At 40.5% G+C, this 27809-nt stretch overlaps 1 protein-coding gene across 1 annotated transcript; it reads left to right on the top strand.

Moving 5' to 3' along the window:
* The first annotated feature begins 8674 nt into the window (after window positions 1–8674).
* Window positions 8675–22431, top strand: HSD17B6 (hydroxysteroid 17-beta dehydrogenase 6). Its single transcript, XM_053895551.1, is given in 5 exon segments — window positions 8675–8728; window positions 8730–8988; window positions 13767–14025; window positions 18830–18993; window positions 21991–22431. Coding segments are annotated over 5 exon segments (954 nt in total). The 3' UTR covers window positions 22209–22431.
* The last annotated feature ends 5378 nt before the right edge of the window (window positions 22432–27809 follow it).

The following is a 27809-nucleotide window of genomic DNA, read 5'->3' as shown; positions in this document are numbered from 1 at the left end:
CCTCCTCTCACAGTCAGAAGCCATCACCTGCTCCACCTTGACTACCCAATTCTGGGAACACGTTCCATCTTCGACTTCCTTTTTTTTTTTTTTTTTAAGGCTTCTTGATAGGCCAAGCAAGAGGCACTGAGCGTTGAAGGCTTGAACAATGGATGTGGCCATAGGAATGAAGAGGAGGGGACAGATGCTCCTTGACAGCCTCATCTCCTCAAGGGATGCATTTGGCAAGGAGAGGAACTGTCAGAGCCTTGAGACTAAAATGTAATACAGATAGAAATTGGGAATTCTAGAGGAGAAGCATTTTTAGGAGAGAAGATGATGAGTTCTGCCTTGGATATATTGAGTATCTGGCTAAACGTCTGGCTGGAGGGTATTTAAGGAAATTAGAAATGCAGGACAGAGCCTCAGAAAATGGTCAGGTCGGGCTTATAGATCTGGATAGCTGTGTGGAGGGGAGAGTTGAAGCCTTAAGAGGGAATGAGATTGCCAAGGAGGGGGTGAGGAGCAGGCAGGGAAGGATTCTGGGACAGAACATTGGGGAATCTTTGCATTTAGGGTGTAAGGAAGGAGAGGAGGAGCCGAGGGGGAGGAAGGAAAGGGATGCTGTGATGGAAGCAGGAGAACCAGGCAAGCGGAGTATCTTGAAAGTCGAGGATGGAGGGGCGCCTGGGTGGCTCAGTCGGTTAAGCGTCCGACTTCAGCTCAGGTCACCATCTCGCGGTCCGTGAGTTCGAGCCCTGCATCGGGCTCTGGGCTGATGGCTCAGAGCCTGGAGCCTGCTTCCAATTCTATGTCTCCCTCTCTCTCTGCCCCTCCCCCGTTCATGCTCTGTCTCTCTCTGTCTCAAAAATAAATAAACGTTAAAAAAAAAAAAAAAAAGGAAGTCGAGGATGGAATGTGTTCCCAGAATTGGGTAGTCAAGGCGGAGCAGGTGATGGCTTCTGACTGTGAGAGGAGGGAACTTAGGTGTGAAAAGTAGGCCAGAGCCAGAACATGGAAAGTGTTCAGGGGAGAGATAGTAGGGTGTAGTGATTTGATCCTGTCTCTACTACTCATCGTCTGTTTGGCTTCGGACAATTGACTTAATTTTTGCCTAAATCCGTGCCTCAGTTTCCACATCTGAAAAATGGGCACAATGATTGCACAGACCTCATGAGGTTTTTATGTGAGGATCCGTATGTGTGTGTGTTGCTTTGAACAGTGCCTGGCACAAGTTAAGTTCTAAATGACTGTTCACTATTATTACTATGTGCCAGGGTGAGGAGTTTTGACTTTCCCTGTGGGTGATGGGAGTCATGGACAGGCCCCAACAAACGCATGGCATGATCTGAAAGCAATCACTTCCTTCACCCAAGACCCAGTTGGAATCTGAGAATCAGATAAAATCACTAGAAAAAAGAAAGTGCTAACTATTGCAGTGATATCTGAGAAGGAAGAAAGATAAAAGGCCTTGGGAATTGGCTGCTAGGTCCTTGGTGAGCTCTGAGTTTCCAGGGAGTGATGGGAATGGATGATGGAGTATAAGGGTTTGGGGAATGCATGGGCCATGAGACAATAGAGACCCCATACTTACGCTCTTTGAATATTTTGACCATATGGGGTAAGAGGATGGTTATCTAGGAGGTGGGAGGGTAGCATGGAGGAGGAAAGACAAAAGAAGCAGCCCAGAAGACAGACAGTATAGAGACATTTAGAACAGAGATGTCCGCAGTGGACGTTGCATACCCTGAAACATGAGGCAAAATGTGGGTATGAATTAGATTGTGCAGGCCATTGGTTTGGAAGTGAGGAGGATGAGCTGATCTGGATTTTGGCAGGGAGGCAAGATGTGAGCTCATCTGTGGAAGGAGAGCCCGACGATCATGAGGTTGGGAAATTGAGAAGGTTGGGAAAGACTTGGAACAGGTGTTATTGGGAAAACATAGGACAGGGGTCAGATAGAGGCAGATAGAGGATTTATCTTGTATAAATGAAAGTCCAACCAAGATGGGGTATCATTGATTTGTTGTAGAAATAACCAGTTTGTTTTCTGGCCTTTCTCTAGTTCCGCTTGGCACTAGGGAATGTGGATGATAAAGGCTTTGGGGGTGCCAGGAAAACACCCCTCAAGTAGCTGGCCGTGGGACCTAGATTGTGTAAGGTGGTAAATGAAGCCATAAGAGGACTGTAATAATAGACTGAAGAAAGAGAGGGCACAGTGGGAGGAAAGAAACAGGGAGGAGTGAGGGAAGGAGGGGAAAAGCCCTAAAGATGAGGGGGCTGTAGTCAGAGCTGTTTCAACTTTCAGGCTCTTCGTGGGGGAGCATCTTCAAACAATGAAGATGAAGTTGGTGGGGGGTGGGGGAGGTGGTCAGGCCTGAAGTAAATAGTAGATATTAATTTATGCATTGTGATTATAAAGGTATTTCTGAGTTCAACTTCAAAACTCCTTAAAGAAAATTAACCAGGCAGCAGCATGTGGATGAGAAGGAAAGAGACTGACAATGTTGTCAGAAAGCTAAGTTCTTATTACCGTAACAGGAAGTCACTTGAAAACGTCTAGCATTGATAAATCAAGAAAGAGCAGTAAAAACATATACATCTCCTGGGTCAAAGGCGGAAACATAAATGATTGCACAGCTTTTGTAGATGAATGGTTGTAAAAACAAGCAGGCTACTTTGGGTTCCATATTTGAAGTAGTCAAGGCATCTTTAGATATTTTAGATATTTGATTGGTGTTCTGGTTTGGCCCATGTTTGGAGATTCTGTCTGGCCTGGCCAATCTCTTCTCCCAGTACAGTCTTCTTGCTGCTAAGTATGCCATGGTTGAATAGTAATACCCAGGGAGGCTGTGCGGCCTAAACTTCCCTCTAATTGGGGAAATGGGTTTTCATCTTTGATTAGCATCAGAAAATTACTCTTTTAGTCAACTAACAGGCAGGAGGAAGCCCTGTTACTACAGTGCACCAGAGAATGCCGGTTGGGCAGAACAGAAGCAGTTGACTACAGAACACAAGGCTCTCCGATTGGAGAAAGACTGAAAGCTTGGGGTGGGAGAGAGAATGGGGAGGTGGCGGGAGAAGGGGAAAAGACGTGGGAAGAGGGAGGGAGCATTAAATATCTCTGTCAACTATTTTCTCTCCCTCACTAGCTCCTTCATGTTTACTCCCTTACACCCTTGGTGGTTCTGGACCCAATTACAAATGTGTTGGTGGGGAAGTGGGGGAAGGTTTCTCCCTGCCCACAAGCAATTCTCTGTGACACCAGCTGGATGTCCTCCAATTCAACTCAGTTCTGACACTCTCTACCAGGAGATAGCATCAGATTCCACAGATTCCACAGGTTAAAAGTTCAGTCCTGGGGACGCCTGTGTGGCTCAGTCGGTTAAGTGGTTAAGCGTCTAACTTCAGCTCAGGTCATGATTTCATGGTTCGTGGGTTGGAGCCCTGCATTGTGGGCTCTCTGTTGTCAGCGCACAGCCCGCTTCAGATCCTCTGTCCCTTTCTCTCTGCCCCTCCCTTGCTCTCTCTCTCTCTCAAAAATAAATAAGCATTAAAAAAAAAAAAAAGAATAGAAAACATCTTTAAAAAAAATTTTTTTTTAACGTTTATTCATTTTTGAGAGATAGAGAGAAAGCATGAGCAGGGATGGGGCAGAGAGAGGGAGACACAGCATCTGAAGCAGGCTCCAGGCTCTGAGCTGTCGGCACAGAGCCCAACGTGGGGCTCGAACTCACAAACTGTGAGATCATGACCTGAGCCAAAGTCAGATGCTCAACCGACTGAGCCACCCAGGTGCCCTGAAAACTAATCTTAAAAAAAAAAAAAAAAAATTCAGTCCTGCAAGACTGCTACCCAACCCCCACTTCAGGTGCCAGTTGCCTTCAGGTGCCACTGATTATCACCAGTGCTTCCAACTGACTGGCTACACATTCGAAGTTCCAATGGCCCCCTTTCTGGGTTGTATTAATTTGCTAGAGCACCTCATAGAACTCACAGAAACACTTAACTGTAAGAACAAACTGCTGGTTTCCAGAGGGGAGATGGGTGGGGGGGATGAGTGAAGTAGGTGAAGGGAATTAAGAGCACACTGGGGTGCCTCAGTGGCTCTGTCAGTAGTCATGATCTTGAAGTCCGTGAATGCAAGCCCTGCCTTTGGGCTCTACACTGACAGCTGAGAGCCTGGAGCCTGCTTCGGGTTCTGTGTCTCCCTCTCTCTCTGCCCCTCCCCCACTCTGACTCTGTCTCCTTCAAAAATAAACAAACATTAAAAAAAATTTTTAAAAATCACACTTACAGTGATGAGCACTGAGCAATGTAGAGAATTGTCAAATCACTATATTGTACACCTGAAATGAATATAACGTATGTTTACTCTATTGGAATTAAAAAAAAAAAAACTCACAACAATATCTTACGTACTAGGTTACTGGTTTATTATAAAAGGATATTACTTGGGAACAGCCAAATGGAAGAGATGCATAGGGCAAGTAATGGGGAAAGGATGCAGTTTTCATGCCCTCTCCCAGCATGTGGCTCTCCCCTAACGTCCATGAGAAGTTCTTTGAACCTTATTCTGTTTTTTAATAGAAGCTTCATTACATAGGCATGACTGATTTAAATCATCCACCATTGGTGGTTGAACTCAATCTCCAGCCCCTCTCCCCTTCCCAGAGGTGGAGGCGTGGGTGGAACTCGTTCTAACCCTCCACATTGTTGGTTCCCTCATCTTTAGGTGTGATCCCAAAGTAACCTAACAAGACATCACTTAGGAAATTCCAAGTGTTTTAGGAACACTGTGCCAGAAATGGACAAAGACTGCATATATATATTTCTTAAAAAAATTTTTTTTTACAATTATAGAATTTTACTTATTTATTTAATTCTTTTTAACTTAATTTTATTTTTTTAAAATTTACATCCAAATTAGCATATAGTGCAACAATGATTTCAGGAGTAGATTCCTTAATGCCCCTTGCCCATTTAGCCCATCCCCCCTCCCACAAACCCTCCAGTAACCCTCTGTTTGTTCTCCATATTTATGAGTCTCTTATGTTTTATCCCCCTCCCTGTTTTTATATTATTTTTGTTTCCCTTCCCTTATGTTCGTCTGTTTTGTCTCTTAAAGTCCTCATATGAGTGAAGTCATATGATTTTTATCTTTCTCTGACTGGCTAATTTCACTTAGCATAAAACCCTCCAGTTCCATCCACGTAATTGCAAATGGCAAGGTTTCATTGTTTTTGATTGCCGAGTAATACTCCATTGTATGTATATACCACATCTTCCTTATCCATTCATCCATGGATGGACATTTGGGCTCTTTCTGTACTTTGGCTATTGTTGATAGTGCTACTATAAACATTGGGGTGCATGTGCCCTTTCAAAACAGCACACCTGTATCTCGCAGATAAATGCCTAGTAGTGCAATTGCTGGGTCTAGGGTAGTTCTATTTTTAGCTTTTTGAGGAACCTGCATACTGTTTTCCAGAGTGGCTGCACCAGCTTGCATTCCCATTTAAAAAAAAAAATTTTTTTTTTGGTATGGGCATTTAAAAAAAAATTTTTTTTAAATATGAAATTTATTGTCAAATTGGTTTCCATATAACACCCAGTTCTCATTCCAACAGGTGCTCTCCTCAGTACCTATCCCATTTAAAAAAATTTTTAATGCTTATTAATTTATTTTTTTAATGTTTATTTATTTATTTTTGAGAGAGAGAGACAGAGCACGATCAGGGGAGGAGCAGAGAGCGAGAGAGACACAGAATCTGAAACAGGCTCCAGGCTCTGAGCTGTCAGCACAGATCCTGACGCGGGGCTCGAACTCACAAACTGTGAGATCATGACCTGAGCCGAAGCCGGACGCTCAACCGACTGAGCCACCCAGGCGCCCCTTTAATGCTTACTTATTTTGAGAGAGAGACAGAAAGACAGAGCACAAGGTGGGGAGGGGCAGAAAGCGAGGGAGACACAGAGTCGGAAGCAGGCTCCAGGCTCAGAGCTGTCAGCGCAGAGCCCAACACGGGGTTCAAACTCATGAACGGCGAGATTACGACCTGAGCTGAAGTCAGATGCTTAGCACCCATATATATATTTCTTATTATAAATCACAGTATCACAACCCTTCAATCCCCTGGTAGCTACTGCCTTCTTTCCTCAGACTCTTTTGAAAAGAATCTCTCTTTGGCTCCGCTTCCTGCCCTCCAGTCCATCCATCAGCCCACTGCAGTCTGACTTCTTTACTGTTAACTCCCTAAGAGCCTTATTTAGATCACCAGTAACCTGCTATATTCAGTGGACCTCCACGTGGCAGAGTTGATCTGCATTAAGCCCCTATTCCCTTGGCTTCCTTTGGCTTTCTTTCTCTTACTTCTCTGACTCATTATTCCGGTTATTTTCTTCTCCTTTGTTTCCCCCGTCCCGGATAGTTTCATTTAATTTATTTATCTAACAGCATTTATCTAACAACATAGCACTAGTTATGTACCATTCACTGTGCCGGATGCGGATGAATACACAGACCGGGCTCTCAAAGACTTTATAGTTTACAACTGGGGAGAAGCAGTGCAACAAGTTAGCGGACGTTAGGATACACACTCCAGTGCAGGCTGCCGTGGGATGCCAGGGAGGGCGTGGTCTAATTTGTTAGGCCAGGGGTCAGGTTAAGAGGGATCAGGAAAGTCTTCTGCCTGGACCACTCTTCCCCCACTTGCCCAGAGCTATACCTAATCTCTCAGTGCTCTTCTATAAAATAATGTGGCAGTCATGGAGGTGTGTTCCTCAAATGTCTTTTCAAGAGAATCTGCTTTGAGGAATGCCGTTACTCACATCCTCCAGCTGTTGCCTTTAGATCTGATATGGTGTGTATACTGAGGCACACTTCTGGGCACTGCCAACCAGTTGACTGAGTATGGTGGCAGTACTAGAGCCCAGCCAGTACTGGCCAGTGTGGGATTCTCCTGGGCAGTATTTAATCAAAGATCCCCAATTGGCTTGGCTGCTGTTCTGCAGTTTAAGGAGCTTACTCTCAACTCCTCCTTCCTTCTCTCTCTTCTTTTGGAGGCATCAGACCTGCGTTATCACCTACTCCTACGCTTTCCCCTTTATCCTCTAATGGTGTTTTCCCCAGGGAATCACTTGCATGTCTAATTCTGTTTTGGCATTTGAACCTAACACAGGGATATGACAGGGCCTGCCTTACAGTGCTGTTGTGAGAACAGAGTTAATGTATGTGAAATGCTTAGAACAGAACCTGTTACACAGCAAGTGTTATGCTATTATTGTTGTTAGCTATTATTATTGTATTATCCTTTAGATCTCAACTTCTATTTTACTCTCTCTAGAAACCTTCTCAGATCTCCCCAGAGTGCTCCAACAGCATCCTGTCCTTACTTCTATTCCGTTGCTTTGTTTTCTTGTTGGCCTTCACACTTGGACAGTGAATTCAATGAATAATAGAAACTTGTTGTGTCTATTGTTGTGTATCAGTGCCTAACATTGTGTCTGACTCATAGGAGATGTTAACTTGATGTCTGCTGAATGAAAATGTTAATTCAGCTGAGTACTAACAGATGAGTGTTATTTGCCAAGTGGATGATGTCTGGGAAAGAAGCAATTGTTGAGAGAATTGTGTACTGTGGCGTGAAAGGCCTGTACTCTGTGGGGTACTGAAAGCTGCTTGTTATGAGTAAAGAGTAAGGTATAAGAGAGATGTGGTAAAAAAGAAGGCTAAGGAGTAGGTCAAGGGCCAGAACACGGGCAAGGCCTGAATGCCAAGCCAAGGAGTCTGAATTACATCGACCCAACCTTATACAGGCATTGGGGTGCAGGCCTTATGATGTCCTAATGGACTTACCCATCTTTGATGGTGTTTTATGTCTTTATGAATCATGTGTTAGTTCACCCAACACTAAATTGTGCCAAAATGGTGGCTGTTTCTCTAGAACTACATGAAGAAATGTAGGCATAATCATTTCACCAATGCATCTGATTGGTCTTTATTTACAAGCTGCTTTGGCTGCACAGTTGGGTCTCTTAACTGATCTCTTTGCCTTCATCACAGTCCATTTAAATATACCTTCCACTCCCATTGTGAGACAGATCTCTCTAAAATTAAATCTGCTAATCTTACTCCTCTATTTAATACCTTCCAATAATAGCACACTCTGGATACCTATAAGACAACGTCCAGATTCCTTAGTGTGACCCACAAGGAACCCCATAGTCTGAGCCTTCGCTACCTCTGTATGTTCTGTACTGCATGGTGCTGAACTGCTTATAGGTATTAGGAAGTTATGCTGCTCACCACTTCATTTATGTACACACTGTTGCTGCCTAGAATGTTCTTTCATCTGGGTCTACTTTTTGAACGCTTAGCTATCATATAGGCAGTAGTTACAACATCACTGCATCTCTGAAGCCATTTCTAACTTTGTGGGCAGTGGTTTGCAGCCTCATTAGACTATGTGTATATTGGTATGGCACCCCCCACAATGCATTGCACTTGTTTGGTTCCCTCCAGTTCCCTTTCTAGACTGTCGTTCCTTGAGTGTTACTGAAGATGGAGTCCCCAGCACCTGGGGGAATGCCTAGCACAAAGCATATACTCCATAGATAACTGGTTAAAGGAAAAAGGACAGACTAAAATAAACGCTCTTCTCTTTCTTTTGAAGGGGAAGGAGATCCCCTCACCATGTGGCTGTACCTGGCGGCCCTCGTGGGCCTGTACTACCTCCTGCGCTGGTACCAGGGAGAGGCAGGTGGTGAGCGACCTCCGAGACAAGTACGTCTTCATCACGGGCTGTGACTCGGGCTTCGGGAACCTGCTGGCCAGGCAGCTGGACCTGCGAGGCTTGAGGGTGCTGGCCGCGTGTCTGACAGAGAAGGGGGCAGAGCAGCTGAGAGACCAGACGTCAGACAGGCTGGAGACGGTGATCCTGGATGTCACCAAGACAGAGAGCATCTCTGCGGCCACCGAGTGGGTGAAGGAGCGTGTGGGAGACAGAGGTATAGAGAAGTATTTTCTCCTTTCATTTACTTAGGCATCAAGATGTTAAAAGTTTTCTCTCTCTGTATAAGATCTCAAAAGCAGGGTTTAAAAGGCTGACTTTTCCATTTGAAGGACAGTCGTGATCTTATGTGGTGTTTCATTTCCTTAACAACGTTTACCTTGAAAAATGAGCCCAGTAGATTTGAAGCTGTTATCTCACCTTGCCAATGGAATATTTAAAACCACAATTCTTTGTGTTTGAAGAATTTTCAAGGTATTCTTAAGAAATTGAGTCTTCTCCCCTTGGCTACCATTTAAAATATAATCATTCCTTCAGTCAGCCTTACATGTGAAAATTGACTTGGAAATTGATTTCAATATATTATTTCCTGTTTTTGGGTATACTCCAGGCAGAGCTAGGAATTATACATAGTTACAGCCTCTGCGCTTTGCACAGCACTTTATTTCTGTTGTATGGTTATTGGTATTGTTTCACACTTTGCTAGAGCGTGAGCTCCTTGAGGGCCCCCCTTACCCATTATTGTATTTCCAGTTTCTGACATATTCCCAGGTACCTGTTAAGGACTCAACAAATGTTGAATAGATCTCATTTACTCATAGTTTTGTTCGTTACTTTGGTGCCCTTGATATTAAAATCATCACTTGTTCCTTACACCTGAATTTCAAACTACTTGCTGGACTGCTCATCTGGAATTTCTGCTGGTGCCTCAAACTCACCAAACCTAAAGGAAGACTCTTTACCTTACCTCTTCCTCACCAAATCTGGTTGTTGTTGTTGTTGTTGTTGTTGTTTTGTTTGTTTCAGTCTTTCTCTCTGTGTACTATGTCACTATTCCTGCAGTTACACACACTTGTTCCCTCAGAGCCTTTTTCCTTCCTTATACTTTCAACATTTTAGTATCCCCATGTTCTAAATGAATCTCTTGTAAATAGCATATAGCTACATGTAAAAAAATAATGCAGTTTTTTTGTTTTTTTTTTTTTTTTTTTTTTTTTTACCTAGGACATTTCACTCATCTACACTTACTTAATTGTTCATATGTTTGGATTTATTTCTATGACATTCTTTTTATGCTTTTTATATGTCCCATTTTTTTCTTGCTTCTTTTCCCACTTTTGAATTGATTGAATTTTTATTCCACCTTTTCCATTACTAAGTTGAAAGTAATATATTCTGTTTCTTAATTTTTTTTAATGTTTATTCATTTTTGAAAGAGAGAGCACAAGCAGGGGTGGGGTGGAGAGAGAGGGGGACACAGAATCCAAAGCAGGCTCCAGACTCCGAACTGTCAGCACAGAGCCGACTTGGGGCTCGAACCCACGAACCGCGAGATCATGACCTGAGCCGAAGTCAGACGCTTAACTGACTGAGCCACCCAGGCGCCCCAAAAGTAATATATTCTGTTTCGTTAGTGGTTTCTCTAGGACTTTTAACTGCATATTTAATCATTCAAGTGTAAAATTAACATCTTTGCCTTCTTCTGATGAATCCAAGGCTCTCAGAACACTTGAAGTCTATCCCCTGCCCCGCCCCCCCCCCACATGATGGCATTGCTGTTATATATTTTATTTCTATTTTTTTTTTTTTGGCCCTACAATATATATATTTGTTTAGATTTATTTCCTGTTTACCATTTTGTTTGCTCATCATTCTTTTTAGAATCTTCCATCTAAAATTACTTTCCTCCAGGGGCCCCTGGCTGGCTCAGTCAGTGGAGGGAGTGACTCTTGATCTGGGGGTTTTGAGTTCAAGCCCCACACTGGATAGAGATATTACTTAAAAACATAATCTTAAAAAAAATAAAATAAAACTACTTTCCTCCAGACTGAATATATTCTTTAGAATTTAGAAAGTGTTGTGGATAAAATCTGTTGTTTTTTTTTTAAGTTTATTTATTTATTTTGAGAGAGAGAGAGAGAGAAAGCATGAGTTGGGAGGGGCAGAGAGAGAGGGAGAGAGAATCGCAAGCAGGCTCCACACTGTCAGCACACTTGGGGCTCATTCTCACGAATTGTGAGATTATGATCTGAGCCAAAGTTGGATGCTTAACCCACTGAGCTAACCAGGTGTCCCTGTTTTTCTTTTCTTCCTTTTTTTTACATTTCTATATTATTTATTTATTTATTTATTTTAGGTAATCTCTATACCCAAGGCAGGACTTGAACTCACAACTGTGAGATCAAGAGTTGCATGCTCTATAGACTGAGCCAACCAGGCACCCTTCTTTTTTCACATTTCTTAAAGTGTCTTTATTTTGCCCTTATTCTGGAAAGATATTTTTGCTAGGTAAGCATTTCTAAGTTTACAGTTATTTTCTCTCAGCATATTGAAGATATCGTTTCATTGTCTTCTGGCTTCTGTTGTTGCTGTTGTCAGTTGTCAGCCTAATTGTTACCTTGTAAGATTGTAAATAATCTTTTCTTTTATTTCTGACTATTTAAGGATATTCTATTTCTTTGATTTTTTTTTAAACATTGGAAACATTTTATTTTAATTTTTTTTAAGTTTATTTATTTTTTTAATAGTCTCTACACCCAACCTGGGGCTCAAACTCAAGACTCTGATATCAGGAATTGCATGCTCTGGGGGCACGTGGGTGGCTCAGTCAGTTAAGCATCCAACTTTGGCTCAGGTCATGATCTCACAGTTTGTGGGTTCAAGCCCCTCATCAGGCTCTGTGCCAACAGCTCAGAGCCTGGAGCCTTCTTTGAATTCTGTGTCTCCCTCTTTGTCTCCCACTTGTGCTCTCTCTCTCTCTCAAAAATAAATAAACATTAAAAAAAAAAAAAAAAAAAAAGAGTTGCATGCTCTTCTGACAGAGCCTGCCAGGCATCCCTCTTTCTTTGATCTTACTAAAGCTTTACTTTGGCTATATAGATGTGAATTTCTTTATTTATACTGCTTGGGACTTGTTTGGCTTCTTGAATCTATGGATTAGTGTCTTTCAACAATTTTGGAAAATTCTCGGCCACTGTTACTTCAGATATTGCCCTTGTTCCATTTCCCCTCTTTTTTCTTTTCTGATAGATACGTGTTAGAAGTTTCTTATTTTGAGGCACCTGGGTGGCTCAGTTGAGTCTCTTGATTTCTGCTTGGGTCATGATCCCAGAGACATAGGATCCAGCCCCGCATGGGGCTCCTCTCCTGGCTTGCTCTCTGGAAAAAAAAAAAAAGAAAAAGAAGTTCTTACTGTGTTCTTATGTCTCTTTTCTTTCACATTTTCCATCTCTCTTTTTTTTTTTTTTTGCTTTGTGCTGCATTCTGCATAGTTTCCTTTTTCTACATTCCAGCTTATACTTCCTGTTTTCTGCCATGTCTATCTGCTATTAAATCTGTCTACCAAATTACAGTTTGTTAAGATTTTTATTTCTGGAAGTTCTTTTTGGTTCTTTTCCAGATCTGCTTGATCAGTTTTATAATACCTTTATTAATCGTTTTAATCTTTCTTTTATTTTAAAATTATATTTAATATACATATTTATTTATTTTAAAAGTTTATTTATTTTGAGAGAGAGAGAGAGTACAAGCAGGGGAGGGGCAGAGAGAGGGAGAGAGAATCCCAAGCAAGCTCCACGCTGTGAGTGAGGAGCCCACCATGGGGCTCAGTCTCATAAACCATGAGATCATGACCTGAGCTGAAACCAAGAGTCACACACTTAACTGACTGAGTACCCCAGGTGCCCCTTATATTTAGCATACACATTTTATATTATATGTCTTATAATTCTGGTATCTAATGTCTTTGTGAGTCTTTTTCTGCTGTCTATTCATTTTGCTGGCTCTTGCATATAATGCTTTGTTTCTTTGTGTATTTTGATTTGTGACGGTGAACTGCAATTTTTCTTAGTAGCTCTCTGGTGATTCTCTGTAGTCTGACATGAAGATTCCTCCAGAGAGGATCCATGTTTCCTTCTATCAGGTGTCAGGCACGCTCAGAAGCCATGACCATCTTGAATTGAATCTTGGCTTGATGTTTTGGACTACCCAGGTAGTGGGAATTTGGCTGCAAACTCTCATGAGGGGTGGCTTGTGGTTACGATTCTTCAGTGTTGATTCTTGTCCCCCCTCTCCACAACACCAAAGTTCAAGACAGACAGGTTTTTTAATTTAAAGTTTATTTGTTTATTTTGATAGAGAGAGAGCGAGCGGGGGAGAGGGGGGAGGAGAGAGAGAGAGAGAGAGAGAGAGAGAGAGAGAGAGAGAGAGAGAGAGAATATCCCAGGCAGGCTCTGCACTTTCAGCACAGAGCTTGATGTGGGGTTTGAACTTCCAAACCATGAGATCAGGACCTGAGCTAAAACCAAGAGTCGGGTGCTCAACCAACTAAGCCACCCGGGTGCCCCAAGACAGTTTTACTTTCAGTCCCTGGAAGGACTTTCTGTCTCACTCTGATACTGATAGCATAACCATTAAAAGTCCCAGTTTAACGAAGAAAGTGTTTTTTATTAGGATTCCTACCTTAGGTGGGTCCTGGACCTCATATCTTATTGTGTATGTTTTTTGAGACCATACTGAAATTCACATTTACCCTGGTTGGCAAATACCCTCGAATCAAAAGTGGGCATCGATATTCTATTTACTCTTTCTGGATTCCTGCCTTTTCTTAGCTTTTGGCCTGACCCATTTTACTTTCTTGTTAACTGATGTATTTCAGAACATTAAAAAATATATTTTATTTAACATTTTTTGTTGTTGTCAGCAGGAAGATTGATCAAGGTAAATAGTTCTGCCAATTTTGTCTGAAACTGAATTCCTGCTTTGACTTCGTTTTAGGACTCTGGGGCCTGGTCAACAACGCAGGCATTTTTCACCCACTTTGCTGCACTGAGTGGCTGAAGATAGAGACCTACGTGGATGTCCTCAAAGTGAACCTCATTGGTTTGATGGAGGTGACCTTGAGCATGCTTCCCTTGGTGAGGAAAGCACAGGGGAGGATTGTTAACGTCTCCAGCATTCTGGGAAGAGTTGCTTTCTTTGGAGGAGTTTACTGTAGCTCCAAGTATGGTGTAGAAGCCTTTTCGGATGTTCTGAGGTAATGTTCTCTTTTTCTTTCTTTCTTTTTTCTTTTTTTCCTGAGGTAATGTTCTTAAGTTAAAACAAAAGCAACTGTTGAGCACCTTAAATATGTCTTAGGCATTGTGATAATTGCTTTTAGCTACGTTATCTTATTTCATTACTCCCCAAATCTTGATTTGTAGATACTATTACTAATCTGGCTTATATAGGAAACTGAGGCTCAGATTCAAGTCTCTTTCCTAAAGTTCACCTGCCGCAACCAGCACTTGGCAGAACTGTGTTTTGACCCTAGGTCTTTGTGTCCTGCCACCACATCATAGTTTAATTCTCGAGATTTTTCTTTAATAAAATTTCATTTCTTAAAAAAATTTTTTTTTGGTGTTTATTTATTTTTGAGAGAGAGAGAGACAGAGTGTGATCCAGGGAGGGGCAGAGAGAGAGGGAGACACAGAATCTGAAGCAGGCTCCAGGCTCCAAGCTGTCAGCACAGAGCCCGATGTGGGGCTTGAACCCACAAACCGTGAGATCATGACCTGAGCTGAAGTTGGACGCTTAACCGACTGAGCCACCCAGGCACCTCAATAAAATTTCATTTCTGAAGAGAAGATAACTATCTTCTTTCCCCCCCAAAGTGAGACTGTCATTGTTTCTCCACGGTGACTCTCTTTTTCTCTGGGTGCTCATCTGTTTTACTCTGTATATCTTTCCTTTATCTAAGAACTTCTTCTCTTAGAACTTCAGTTTGCCACAACCCCTAATGGCCCTGCCTCTACCTCCTGTCTCTTTTTCAGGCATTGTTTCAGCCTTAGTCCCTCTCTATCAGCTGGTTCCTTTTTATATTCCCTGTACATCTTAGTTCCTAAGAGAGAGGACTATTAGCTGTGTTCATTTTCTGTGTGTGCCAGGTGACCTATTACATGACATTTTCGTGCACTTATTATGTGTCAGGCACTGTTGTAAGTACTTTATATCTAATAAGTCATTTATCTTCTTTGAAATCCAATGAGGAAGGTATTATTATTATTATTAAAATTTTTTTTAACATTTATTCATTTTTGAGAGACAGAGAGAGACAGGGTATGAGCAGGGAAGGGGCAGAGAGAGAGGGAGACACAGAATCTGAAGCAGGCTCCAGGCTCTGAGCTGTCAGCACAGAGCCCGACACGGGGCTCGAACTCACAAACTGTGAGATCATGACCTGAGCCGAAGTTGGACGCTCAACCTACTGAGCCACCCAGGCGCCCCAAGGAAGGTATTATTTTTATCCTTATTGTACGTATGAGGAAGCTGAGGCACAGAGGTTAATAATTTCCCATGGTCATAACATAGGTAGTAATAGGCAGAGCCACTCTCCAGTCCTAAGTGGCCTTTCCTCTCATCAAGTACCCTCCCTGGTCCAGTCAGCTGTGGACATGATGGTGTAATCATGTGGCACAAAATATTGCTGCACAGGGCGCCTGGGTCGCTTGGTCGGTTAAGCATCCTGCTCTTGATCTTGGCTCGGGTCATGATCTCACAGCTCATGGGATTGAGCCCCACATAGGTCTCTGCACCGACAGTGCAGAGTGCAGATTCTCTCTCTCCCTCTCTCTCTGCCCCTCCCCTGCTCTCTATCTTTCAAAATGAATTAATTAAAAAAAATATTGCTGCTCAGATTCCCCTTTGTCGGGGCTAACTTTAGAACAGTTTCACACGTGGAAATGAGCACGTGTGAGAGAGAGGGAGACACAGATTCCGAAGCAGGCTCTAGGCTCTGAGCCATCAGCACAGAGCCCAACTCAGGACTCGAACTCACTAACTGCGAGATCATGACCTGAGCCGAAGTCAGACACTTAAATAACTAAGCCACCCAGGCGCCCCTATTTTTTTTTTTTTAATGTTTATTTATTTTTAAAAGAAAGAGAGTGTGAGTGGGGGAGGAACAGAGAGAGAGAGAGAGGGAGACACAGAATCTGAAGCAGTCTCCAGGCTTTGAACTTGGAACCAGTAAGATCATGACCTAGGCCAAAGTCGGATGCTCAACCGACTGAGCCACCCAGGCACCCCAGCTGTGAATATTTTAGGCACCATGTATTAGATTTCTATGGCTGCTGTGAATTTTGTTTAGAATTCTGTTTTTTTTTTTAATGTTTATTTACTCTTGAGACAGAGAGAGACAGCACAAGCATGGGAGGGGCAGAGAGAGAGGGAGACATGGAATCCGAAGCAGGCTCCTGGCTCTGAGTCATCAGCACAGAGTCTGATGTGGGGCTCGAACTCACGGACCACAAGATCATGACTCAAGCCGAAGTCAGACACTTAACCGGCTGAGCCACCCGGTCACCCCAGAATTCTATTTTTTTAAGTATTCTCCACACCCCACATAGGGCTCAAACTCACAACACCAAGATCAAGAGTCTCACACTCTATTGACTGAAGCAGCCAGGTACCCCATGACTGCTGTAATTTACAGTGTCTGAAAACAACACATTTATTCCCTCACAGTTCTGGAGGCCAAAATCTGAACTCAGTATTACTGGACCAAAATCAAGTTGTTGACAGGGCCAGCCTCCTTCTGAAGGCTCTAGGGGAGAATCTGTTCCTTGCTTCTTGCACTTCTGCTGGCTCTCTGCATTCCTTGGCTTGTGACTGCATCACTCCAGTCTCTGCCTCCATGGTCATGTTACCTTCTCTTTCTCTGTTGGCCTTCAAATCTGCCTCTGTCTTATAAGGATAATTGTGATTGCACTTAGTGCAAACCCAGATTATCCAGCATAGTCTCCCTATCTCAAGATCCTTAACTTAATTTCAATCACAAAGTCTTTGCCACACAGGGTAACATTTATAGATTCCAGGGATTAGGACCTGATACTTTTGGGGGCTGTTATTTAGCCTACCACATGCCATGACTGGTAGATATCTCTTATAATATACATATTGTATTATCTGCCTAGGAAGGGAATAGGGAAATAACTGAGGAAGTTACATGAGTTGTTACCATGTGATGAGCACTTTGCCTGGCTTCCAGTTTAACTGACATTTTGTTTATCTCCCTGGGGCTGCTGCCTGCTGATATACCGCCACTCACAACTGGTTTCTCAAACCCCTTGACTCATTCCCAGACCAAGAACAAAGACCTGTCCATCCAATATTCAAATCATGAATTCCTTTAGAAAATTCCAGCATGCCTTAATTGTGCTAAGGCTGAACAGGGAAAGGAAGTTTTGTCCCACATATGAGTTGGAGTTTTAAAGGGAATGTAGATGTTGTGGTGTGATGGGAATCACAGTGAGGAAGCTACAAGGGGAAGTGAAATTTTAGGGTGGCTTGCATAGCCCTCCCTCTTTCCCAGCATACACAGGTACCTGGAGAATCTTTCTCACATGGAAGGTTTTAGATTTTGCTTTGATAAGGTAGGCTCTTCCATTAGAATAGTGGTTTTTAACCTTTAGGATGCCTCAGAGCCACCCGGAAGGCTTATTCAAACACATTCACCCCCAGATTTTCTGACCTAATAAATCTGGACTGGAGCCCAGTAATTTGCATTTCTAACAGGCTCCCAAGACGCTGATGTTGCCATTTATCTGGGGTGCACAATTTGAGAACCACTCTCTGCTTTAGAGGGTCATGATGCTTTGTGTTCTATATTCTTATGGACCATTATTTCAAAGATTTCTCCTTGACATAGCTTGGGCTTCATCTGCTCCAGCGAGCCTACTTGAACCTCTAGATTAGGGAACACCCCTTATCACTGTCTGCTGAACACCTAGAGTATACCTCTCCTGTGGTGCACAATGCCATCCTACTTCTTTTTTTTTTTTTTTTTTTTTTAATATATGAAATTTACTGTCAAATTGGTTTCCATACAACACCCAGTGCTCATCCCAAAAGGTGCCCTGCTCAATACCCATCACCCACCCTGCCCTCCCTCCCACCCTGCCCTCCCTCCCACCCCCCATCAACCCTCAGTTTGTTCTCAGTTTTTATGCCATCCTACTTCTGGTGAAGGCAGTGCTTAGCACAGTGCCTGCTACATACTCAGCCCCTGATCAATATTTTGGAACTGTTTGTTGAACTAACATGAATATTCTGGAATGACCAATGAGTTGCAATTTTAATGCCCATATCATATTCTGTTAATGTTCTCTTGGAGTCTTAGAACATATGGTCATTTTTCAGAGGCCCATGCTTTTGTGAGTACAATTCCTATTACCTGCTACTCTGCTCTTCCCCTTTCTTTACTTGGAAATCTCTTTCTCCTTCAAGGCTCACCTGAAACATTCTTCCTCATTGAAGCCTTCCCTGACTCCGTCAGAAAATCTGTGTACCTCCTGCTCTCTGCTCATGTAGCCCCTGGAATACCTCTGCTTTATAATTCTTTTGAGTTGTGTTATAATTATTTGCTTACTTGTTGGACTCCCCTACTGTGAGCTTTTTTGAGGCAAGCAACTGAGCCTTAATTTTCTGAGACTGTGCATGTAAAATACTTAGCACAGTAGCTGCTCTAAAAATGCTAATTTTCTTTATTATTCCTTGTATTCTGCATGGCTTGACTGTCTAACATGTGGTAGGTACTTAATAACTCTGTGAAAAGAGGGGCTGTAGAATTGAATGGTTATGGCAGTTTATATAATCATGTCCCAATTTTTGGACCTAGGGATATTTAAAATTTTGGTTTTTTTCCTCTCCATTTCTTTATCCTTTAAAATATTCAGTAGAGATGTTTTTATAACCCGTTTTGTTTTGTTTTGTTTTGTTTTGTTTTGTTTTGTTTCCTCCCTGAGAGCATTGAAATGTGCTGTCTCTCAATCAAGAGTTAACTCTAGGGTTTTTATTTTCAGGCGTGAGCTTCAACATTTTAGGGTGAAAATCAGCATCGTTGAACCTGGCTACTTCAGAACTGGAATGACAGATCTGCCGTGGTCCTTAGGGAGAATAAAGCAAGCCTGGGAAGAAGTCCCTGCGCATATTAAGGAGGCCTATGGACAGAAGTTTTTTGACGCCCGTGAGCTTTTCTTTTCATAGGATAATTGATAACCTTGCATGAGAAAGGGGAAAGAGGGTTGGTGGGGAATGATTGGCAGGCTCTGAGAACTGAGAACTAAGAACTGTTTAAGGAAACAAAGCCTTCCTGGGACCAGAGGGATTTGAGAAGGTCCCAGGGCTCTCATGGTTGGCTTGGTGATGAGGAAGAGGTTATATTGACAGCTTAGGGGCAAGGCCTGTGCTGCCTTGTCACCTACAGGCCTGGCCACCTGACCACTAGGGAGGTATTACATGGTTAGAGACATGGAACTTCTGGGTCTCGAGAAAGGGGTGCCCCTCTGTAGTTTGGCAAGGCTGGCGTGGGAGGTCTGCACAACTGAAATACAGTCTTTTTGGTAACAAAGGGCCCAGCTACAACTCCATTCTTACTGTGGGAGGAGGGTGTGTGTGTGTGAGTAGAGGGCAGTGGGTGAGAGCCAGCTTTGCAGGGCCCTATTGACGGTGTCCAGAGACTAGAAGTCATGTGCAGGCCTTAGGAGCTTCATGGGAGTGAGATGGTTCAATTTCTTGTAATAATGTCATCCTTAGGACCTGGAAGAGGAGGCAGTTTGGGGGTAAAGGCAAGGCAGTCTTCTTAGTAGAAGTAAGTCATGCACATCAATATGGGGTTTCACCTTCTGGGGAAAGCGATGCTTTTTCTTCAAAGAAGTCAGCAGTTTGCCAAGGCCCAAGGCAGCAGCTCTCCTTTCCATTTCATGAAAGGATCCTGCGATGGGTGGGTAGCAGCAGCCCTGTCACTGGCTTTGAGTGATATTGTAGTCCAGAGAAAAGAAGGCAGACAGAAGACTCCCAACCTACAGCACTGTCTTCTGGCCTAAGAGGGTGACCATTAACACAGCATTGTCTTCTGGCCTAAGAGGGTGACCATTAACACAGCATTGTCTTCTGGCCTAAGAGGGTGACCATTAACACAGGAGAGAATTGGGTCAAGAAAAAGCTGCACAAAACAGTGCTTGAGCCTCTCAGAATTCATAGCAGGCCAGGGCACCACAGTTTCTAACATGCCAGAGGGCCAGCTACTGTTGTAAACTTTTCCCCACCTAAGGTTTTCAACTGTGTATTAGGGAATTTTTTTCTCTTGTAGATATATAATAGTTTGACAATAGAAATGAAGAGGAAAACAGAATTTATTGTAGTGACATTATGTAAAGTATATATGGATATAAAAGGATATATGTATTTCATGATTTAAAAGGAGTTGAGAGGTGCCTGGGTAGTTTAGTCGGTTGAGCGTCCGACTTTGGCTTAGGTCACAATCTCGTGGTTCTTGAATTCGAGCCCCACGTTGGGCTTTGTGCTGACAGCTCAGAGCCTGGAGCCTGGTTCATATTCTGTGTAATCTTAAGTGTAATCTTCTGTGTAATCTTAAGTGTAATCTTAAATTTTCTGGTTCCCACATTAAAAAAAAAAAAAGGAAACTGGTGAAATTAATTTTAGTAGCACAGTTTATTTAATCCTGCCTATCCAAGATACTATGATTTTGGCATTCATTTATTTATCATCAATGAAAAGTTGTTAATAAGGTATTTTATATTCTTTTTCTTATTAGTCTTTGAAACTTGGTATGTATTTTTTTTTAAGTTTATTTACTTAGAGAGAGAGACAGAGAGAGAGAGAGAGAGAGAGAGACAGACAGACAGACACGGGGCAGGGCAGAGAGAGAGGGAGACAGAATCCAAAACAGGCTTGGCACTGCCTGCCCAGAGCCTGACTTGGGGCTTGAACTCATAAACCATGAGATCATGACCTGAGCGAAAACCAAGAGTTGGATACTTAACCAACTGAGCCACCCAGGTGCCCCAATATGTATTTTATACTTATAGCATATCTCAATTTGGATGCTAAATTTTCCTAGGAAACACTTCATCTGTAGATTAATAAAATTTATAGTTGCCAGCAGCGTTATTCATAATATTCCCAAAGTGGAAACAACTTAAATGTCTACCAACTAATGAATGGGTAAACAAAAGGTCATATAATGAATATAAAGTCATATAATGAATATAGTCATATATATATATATATATATATATATATATATATATATATATATATATAATGAATATTGAATATTATTTGGCAATAAAAAGGAGTGAAATACTCATACATGCTACAGCATGGATGAAGTTTGAAAACATTTTGCTTAGTGAAAAGAAGCCAGTCCCAAAAGATCACAAAGTATAATTCTATTTATATGAAATGTCCAGAAAAAGCAATCCCCAGAGACAACAGGTAGATTGGTGGTTGCCTAGGACTGGTTGGGTTGGCAGAAAATGGTAGTGACTGCTAATAGGTACAAGTTTTCTTTTAGGGATGATGAGAATGTTCTAAACTTAGATTGGGTGGGTGGTTGCACAATTCTGAATATACTAAAAGTCATTGACTTGTACACTTTATTTATTTATTTAATGTTTACTTACTTATTTTAAGAGCGAGAGAGAGCAGGGGAGGGGCAGAGAGAGAGGGAGACAGAGAATCTCAAGCTGACAGCACAGAATCCAACACGGGGATCGAACTCACGAACTGTGAGCCAAAATCAAGAGTCTGACGCTTACCCAACTGAGCCACCCACACACCCCAACTTGTACACTTTAAATGGCTGAATTTTATGGTTTATGAATTATAACTCAATAAGCTGTTAAAATGTTTCCAGTTGCAAAAGTAGATTCACATACCTATGTTGTTCCAAAAATGCTAAAATGTTTTCCAATGATGGAATTGAGGTTTAAAATGAAAATGAAAATTTAAAAATTCAGTTTTTAGTCATACTAGCTATATTTTAAGTGCTCAGCAGCTGCATTTGGCTATTGGCTGCCACTGGGAAGCGTAGGTCTGATTAGCCTAATCCTTGTAGAAATTAAATGTAGTTAGACTTCTGTGACTGTATATAACTGGAGCTTAACATTAAAATCCAAAGAATAAGATTGTTGACCACCATTTCTCTTTTTGGATACAGATCACAATGGCGTCAAACAAGGGCTGTTGAGATGTAGCACAAACCTGAACCTGGTCACTGACTGCATGGAACACGCTCTGATATCTGTGCATCCCCGTACTCGATATTCAGCTGGCTGGGATTCTCAGTTTTTCTTCATTCCTCTGTCTTATTTACCTACGTCACTGGCAGACTACATATTGACTAGATCTTGGCCCAAACCAGCCCAGGCAGTCTAAAGAAAACTGGTTTGATGGCTCTTGAAATGAAGAAGACAAAATCTGAAATTGATCATTAGTGTCTCAGTAATCCTTATTAGGAACTAACATGTTTATATTCTAGATATCCAAAGCTTATTCCTTTAGGTGATGAATTTTTATTACTTTAAGCATTTTTTGATGAGGATATTTCCAAAATGCATCATTCTTCTTTACCTTATTAAACAGAGTAGACTGAAAACAATTCAACTTGTCTTGATGTTATTTCTTTATGTAAATGAATACTTGTTCTATGCCATGGTACACTATTGCTCAAGGACTATTGAGAAATACATGGTCCTGTTTATCCTTACTTGAAATTGATATGTACTATGATACTTTTTTTTTTTTAAGTTTATTTATTTATTTTGAAAAGAGCAAGGGAGGGGAGGGACAGAGAGAGGGAGACAGAAGATCCGAAGCAAGCTTTGTGCTGACAGCAGAGAGCCTGACATGGCTCAAACTCACAAACCATGAGATCATGACCCAAGCCAAAGTCAGACGTTTAACTGACTGAGCCACCTAGGTGCCCCTGATTTTCAATTTTTTAAATCAAAATAATATACACATACATACTTAAATGTTCAGTTAATACTCAAAAGCTTAAAAATAAAAAATATCAGTTTCCCACCCTTCATTGCTGCTCCTCAGAGGTCAATGCTTTCAACTTTTAGCTATTTCTTCTGCTATTATATTAACCTCTATATTTGTAAATAATATAGTGTCCGTTTTTTAAATTTAAATTTTAGTTAGTTAATATAAAGTGCAATATTGGTTTCAGGAGTAGAATTCAATGTCTTATCACTTACATACAACACCCAGTGCTCATCACAAGTGCTCTCCCTAGTACACATCACCCATCGAGCCCATCTCCCACCTACCTCCCTCCATCAACCCTTAGTTTGTATTCTGTCATTAAGAGTTTCTTGCAGTTTGTTTCCCTCTCTTTCCCCCCCACCCTTCCCATATGTTCATCTGTTTTGTTTCTTAAATTCCACATATGAGTGAAATCATATGGTGTTTGTCTTTCTCCGATTATTTCACTTGTCATAATACATTCTAGCTCCATCCATGTTGCTGCAAATGGCAAGATTTCATTCTTCTTGATGGCTGAGTAATATTCCAGTGTGCGTGCGTGCGTGTGTGTGTGTGTGTGTGTGTGTGTGTGTATCAATCACATCTTCTTTGTCCATTCATTAATTGATGGACATTTTGTCTCTCTCCATAGTTTGGCTATTATTGATAATGTTACTATAAACATTGGGGTGCATGTACCCCTTCAAACCTGTATTTTTATATCCTTTGGGTAAATACCTAATAGTGCAATTGCTGGATCATAGGGTAGTTCTATTTTTAGTTTTCTGAGGAACCTCCATACAGTTCTCCAGAGTGGCTGCACCAGTTTGCATTCCCACCAACAGTAAGAGGGTTCCCCTTTCTCCACATCCTCGCCAACACCTGTTGTTTCTTGTTAATTTTAGCCATTCTGACAGGTGTGAGGTGTGACAGGTAAAGAACTGATGTTTTTTATTTTTAAGCTTTTGAGTATTAACTGAACATTTAAGTATGTATGTGTATATTATTTTGATTTAAAAAGTTAAAAATCAGGGGCGCCTAGGTGGCTCAGTCAGTTAAGCGTCTTTGGCTTGGGTCAAAAACCATTGTGGTTTTGATTTGTATTTCCCTGATGAGGAGTACTGTTGAACAACTTTTCATGTGTCTGTTAGCCATCTGGATGTCATTTGGAACAGATGTCTTGGAAAAGTATCTATTCATGTCTTCTGTCCATTTCTTAACTGGACTGTTTGTTTTTTGGGTGTTGAGTTTGATAAATTCTTTATACATTTTGGATACTGATGCTTTATCAGATATGTTATTTGCAAATATCTTGTCCCATTCTGTAGGCTTCCTTTTAGTTTGATTGTTTCCTTTGCTGTGCAGAAGCTTTTTATCTTGATGAGGTCCCAATAGTTCATGGTTCCTTTTGTTTCTCTTGCCTTCGGTGATATGTCTAGTAAGAAGTTGCTGTGGCCAGGGTCAAAGAGGTTGTTGTCTGTGTTCTCTAGGATTTTGATGGTTTCCTGTCTCACATTTAGGTCTTTCACCCATTTTGAATTTATTTTTGTGTATGGCGTAAGAAAGTGGCCCACTTTCATTCTTCTGCATGTTGCTGACCAGTTTTCCCAGCACCATTTGTTGAAGAGACTATCTTTTTTTCCATTGGATATTCTTTCCTGCTTTTGTTGAAGATTAGTTGACCATATAGTTGTGGGTCCATTTCTGGGTTTTCTTTTCTGTTCCATTGATCTATATGTCTGTTTTTGTGCCAGTACCATACTGTCTTGATGACTACAACTTTGTAATATAGCTTGAAATCTGGAGTCATGATGCCTTCAGTTTTGTTTTTGTATACTGTTATTTCTTGATTTATTAATTTTAGACATTCTCAATTGATTTTCTATTGAGGAAAATCCTGTTGATTTTCCCATTAGATTATATAAAGGCCACTTGATTGGCCATTTCCCCATCCCCATATTTTAGATATAATTTTATCTCATTTTCAGTCAAATTAATAGTGTTTGCATTGTTAAGTGAATATTGCTTATTGTTTATTCAAGTATTTTTCCTTTATAGTACCATTTTTTCTGTTTTTCTTAGAGTTAATTATTGCCTGCTTTTTTACTTACATGGTTTTTAATTTATTTTAATTTTTTTGATTCTCTCAGTTGTCAGAATTCTATCAGTAAGTGTTTTTAGATAGTTAAACTATAGAATTATTCATTCCATTTCAACTGATTCAATACAGGATCACCCTTTGATTTAGTCATCATGTCTTTGTAGTCTCATTTAATCTATAATAGTTTCTTAATTAAAAAAATCTTTTATGATACTGACCTTTTTGAAGAGTACTAGGTATTTTCTAAAGCATCCCCCCATTTGCATTGTATATTCTGTCCTCATGATCAAATCCATTTTATACATTTTGGCAGAAATGCCACAGAAGTAATATTGTGTCTCTCTCAATGCATCATATCAGTGGCCAAAGATGTCAGTTTATCTCGTTATTGGTGCTGTAGTTAAGTTTGAACCCTTGGTTAAAATAGAGCCCGCCAAGTTTCTCCACTATAAAGTTAATTTTTTTTTGTAATTAATAAATAATTTGTGAGGGTGTTTTGAGATTATATAAATGTCCTATACCTCATCAAATTTTTACCGGCTAATTTTAGAATTATTAATGTTTCTTTTAAAAATCAGTTATTACTTTGATGATTATGAATGGTGACTTTAAATTCCCTCATTACATCTACATTTACAAGTTGAAATTTCCATCTCCTTTATTTTTTATTATAAAAATGGATTCATGGATTCTTATTTTATTCAGTTAGTTATAAACCATTTCTGTCATTGTTTCATATTTTTAGAATTCCTATACCCATCCAACGATAACAAATATCTACCGGTTGGGAGTTTGATTATTTACTTGTGTTGTTTTGTCTTTAAACTATATAGTTTGTAGTTTCATATGTAGTCAAAGTACTTCTTCCAAACATTAATTTTTTCCCCCATTCAGTGTTTATTATTCATTTGAAATATAGTTTGGTGTATTTTTTTCTTGTTAGTATTTAATTTATCTTTTCTCCCCTTGCTTGCTCATTGATTTTATTTTTTGAATACATAAAACATTAACATGATTCTGAAGTCAAACCTTATAGTGAGGTAAATCTCAGACATTATATAGGAACTGTAATTTTTAAAAATGTTATCATTTGTGTTGCAATAGCAACAACAAAAATATAAAATACCTAGGAATCCTTTATTTATTTATTTATTTATTTATTTATTTATTTATTTATTTATTTCAGGTAAGTTTTTTTTTAAATGTTTATTTTTGAAAGAGAGAGAGAGAGCATGCACTAGCAGGGGACATTTTGACAATATTTATTCTGACAAATGAGCATGGAATATTTTTCCATTTTTTTGTGTCTTCTTCAATTTCTTTCATAAGTTTTCTGTAGTTTTCAGTGTATATATTTTTCACCTCTTTGGTTAGGTTTATTCCTAGGTATTTTATGGGTTTTGTGCAATCATAAATGGGATTGATTACTTGATTTCTCTTTCTGCTTCTTCATTATTGGGGTATAGAAATGCAACTGGTTTTTGTGCATTGATTTTATATCCTGTGACTTTGCTGACTTTATGGATCAGTTCTAGCAGTTTTTTTGTGGAATCTTTTGGGTTTTCCATAGAGTATCATTTGGTCTATGAATAGTGAAAGTTTGACTTCCTCCTTGTCAAGTTAGATGCCTTTTATTCCTTTGTGTTGTCTGATTGCTGAGGTTAGGACTTCCAATCCTATGTTGAATAACAGTGGTGAGAGTGGACATTGTTGTGTTCCTGACCTTAGAGGGAAAGCTTGAGTTTTTCCCCATTGAGGATGATATTAGTGGTGGGTCTTTCATATATGGTTTTTATGTTCTTGAGGTGTGATCCTTCTATCCCTACTTTCTTGAGGGCTTTTATCAAGAAAGGATGCTGTATTTTGTCAAGTGCTTTCTTTGCATCTATTGAGAGGATCATGTGGTTCTTGTCCTTTTATTGATGTGATGTATCACATTTGTTGATTCACAGATATTGAATCAGCCCTGCATCCCAGGTATAAATACCACTTGATCGTGGTGAATAATTCTTTTAATGTATTGTTGGATCCGGTTGGCTAGTATCTTGTTGAAGATTTTTCATCCATGTTCATCAGGGAAATTGGTCTGTAGTTCTCCTTTTTAGTGGGATCTTTGGTTTGGGAATCAAGGTAAAGCTGGCTTCATAGAATGAGTTTGGACGTTTTCCTTCCATTTCTATTTTTTGGAACAGCTTCAAAAGGATATGTGTTAACTCTTCTTTAAATGGTTGGTAGAATTCCCCTGGAAAGCCATCTGACCCTGGACTCTTGGTATTTTGGAAGAATTTTGATTACTAATTCAATTTCTTTACTGGTTATGAGTCTGTTCAAATTTTCTATTTCTTATTTAAGTTTTGGTAGTTCATCTGTTTCTAGGAATTTGTCCATTTCTTCCAGATTGCCCAATTTATTGGCATATAATTGTTCATAATATTCTCATTGTTTGTTTTTCTGCCGTGTTGGTTGTGATCTCTCCTCTTTCATTCTTGATTTTATTTATTTGGGTCCCTTCCTTTTTCTTTTTGGTCAAACTGGCTAGGAGTTTATCAATTTTCTTAATTCTTTCAAAGAAGCAGCTTTTGTTTTCATTGATGTGTTCTATTGTTTTGTTTTGTTTTTGTAGATAGCATTAAATTCTGCTCTAATCTTTATTATATCCCATCTTCTGCTGGTTTTGAGTTTTATTTGCTGTTCTTTTTCCAGCTCTTTAAGGTGTAAGGTGAAAGGAGACCTTTATTCCTTCTTTAGGAAAGCCTGGATTGCTATATACTTCCCTTTTATGATTGCCTTTGCATCCCAGAGGTTTTGGGCTGTGGTGTTATCATTTTCATTGGCTCCTTGTACTTTTTAATTTCCTCTTTAACTTTTTGTTTAGCCCATTCATTCTTTAGTAGGATGTTCTTTAG

Source organism: Panthera pardus, unplaced genomic scaffold (genome assembly GCF_024362965.1).
Source record: "Panthera pardus isolate Hobbes unplaced genomic scaffold, ASM2436296v1 HiC_scaffold_6, whole genome shotgun sequence".
NCBI classification, from domain to species: domain Eukaryota; kingdom Metazoa; phylum Chordata; class Mammalia; order Carnivora; family Felidae; genus Panthera; species Panthera pardus.
This window is presented reverse-complemented; position numbering and strand designations above follow the sequence as displayed.